The sequence below is a fragment of the Trypanosoma theileri genome (genome assembly GCF_002087225.1).
Source record: "Trypanosoma theileri isolate Edinburgh chromosome Unknown TM35_Tth_23_V1, whole genome shotgun sequence".
NCBI lineage: Eukaryota > Euglenozoa > Kinetoplastea > Trypanosomatida > Trypanosomatidae > Trypanosoma > Trypanosoma theileri.
This window is the reverse complement of record NW_021639865.1, coordinates 385,209-386,286: the sequence shown is the minus strand read 5'-3', so window position 1 is coordinate 386,286 and position 1,078 is coordinate 385,209. Positions and strand designations below refer to the sequence as shown.

General features: G+C 49.0%; 1 protein-coding gene across 1 annotated transcript; it reads right to left on the bottom strand.

Moving 5' to 3' along the window:
- Window position 1: 1 nt before the first annotated feature.
- Window positions 2-1,060, bottom strand: TM35_000232410 (uncharacterized protein; the record flags this gene model as incomplete). The annotated part of the gene is made up of 1 exon (XM_029027481.1): window positions 2-1,060. A coding segment is annotated over one exon (1,059 nt), but the record flags the coding sequence as incomplete, so codon positions are not given.
- Between the last annotated feature and the right edge of the window lie 18 nt (window positions 1,061-1,078).

Here is a 1,078-nt window from a genome sequence, read left to right as displayed (position 1 = left end):
CCTCCATAGTACCCACCACAGGAAGGTCATTCTTTGATGCAAAACAGACGGACAAGTTCTTTTCTAATACCTTTGGGGAGACAGCAGCAGTTGAAGGACGTATTGTCTCATCCTCCTCCATAGTACCCACCACAGGAAGGTCATTCTTTGATGCAAAACAGACGGACAAGTTCTTTTCTAATACCCTTGGGGAGACAGCAGCAGTTGAAGGACGTATTGTCTCATCCTCCTCCATAGTACTCACCACAGGAAGGTCATTCTTTGATGCAAAACAGACGGACAAATTCTTTTCTAATACCCTTGGGGAGACAGCAGCAGTTGAAGGACGTCCTGTCTCATCCTCCTCCATAGTACTCACCACAGGAAGGTCATCCTTTGATGCAAAACAGACGGACAATTTCTTTTCTAATACCCTTGGAGACACACCAACAGTAGCAGGACATACAGCCACTTGTTCTTCAAATGCCACCAAATACACACAATTATTTGAAAGCACTGGCAACTGCTCTTCGAACGCCACGAGAGAAACAGGGTTTTTAACGGGAGCAGACAAGGCCTCTTCGTATGCCCTCAGCGGAACAACCATTCCATCTGCATCACCCACGGGCACATAGAGTACGTACAACTTCCATGTTTCCTTGAACTCGCAGGCTGCCAGAGCCTTATCCACATCACTCTGTCGAAGAGACGATGCGTGACGAAGATCAAACTGAACGGACAAACTACCCAGAACATACTTAGCCCCGAACACTGAGCCTCTGGGAATCCCGAGAGCATCACACACGTCCGTGTCAAATGCCCGCTCAAGCTCCGCACGTCTGTGCTCCAGTACAAGTCCCCAGACATCGCCATCAAAACGCACACGGTGACGTGTTACCACGGTATCGGCATCGTCGTCAATTGGGACAGGCAACACTTCTTCAAATGCAACAAGAGGGGCAACGTCCTGAATCGGCACAGAAAACTCTTCTTCGGAAGCAACCAGAGCATCGGGATCTCGAATCGTCACAGGCAACACTTCTTCGTATGCAACGAGAGGAGCAACGTCCTGAATCGGCACAGAAAACTCTTCTTCGGA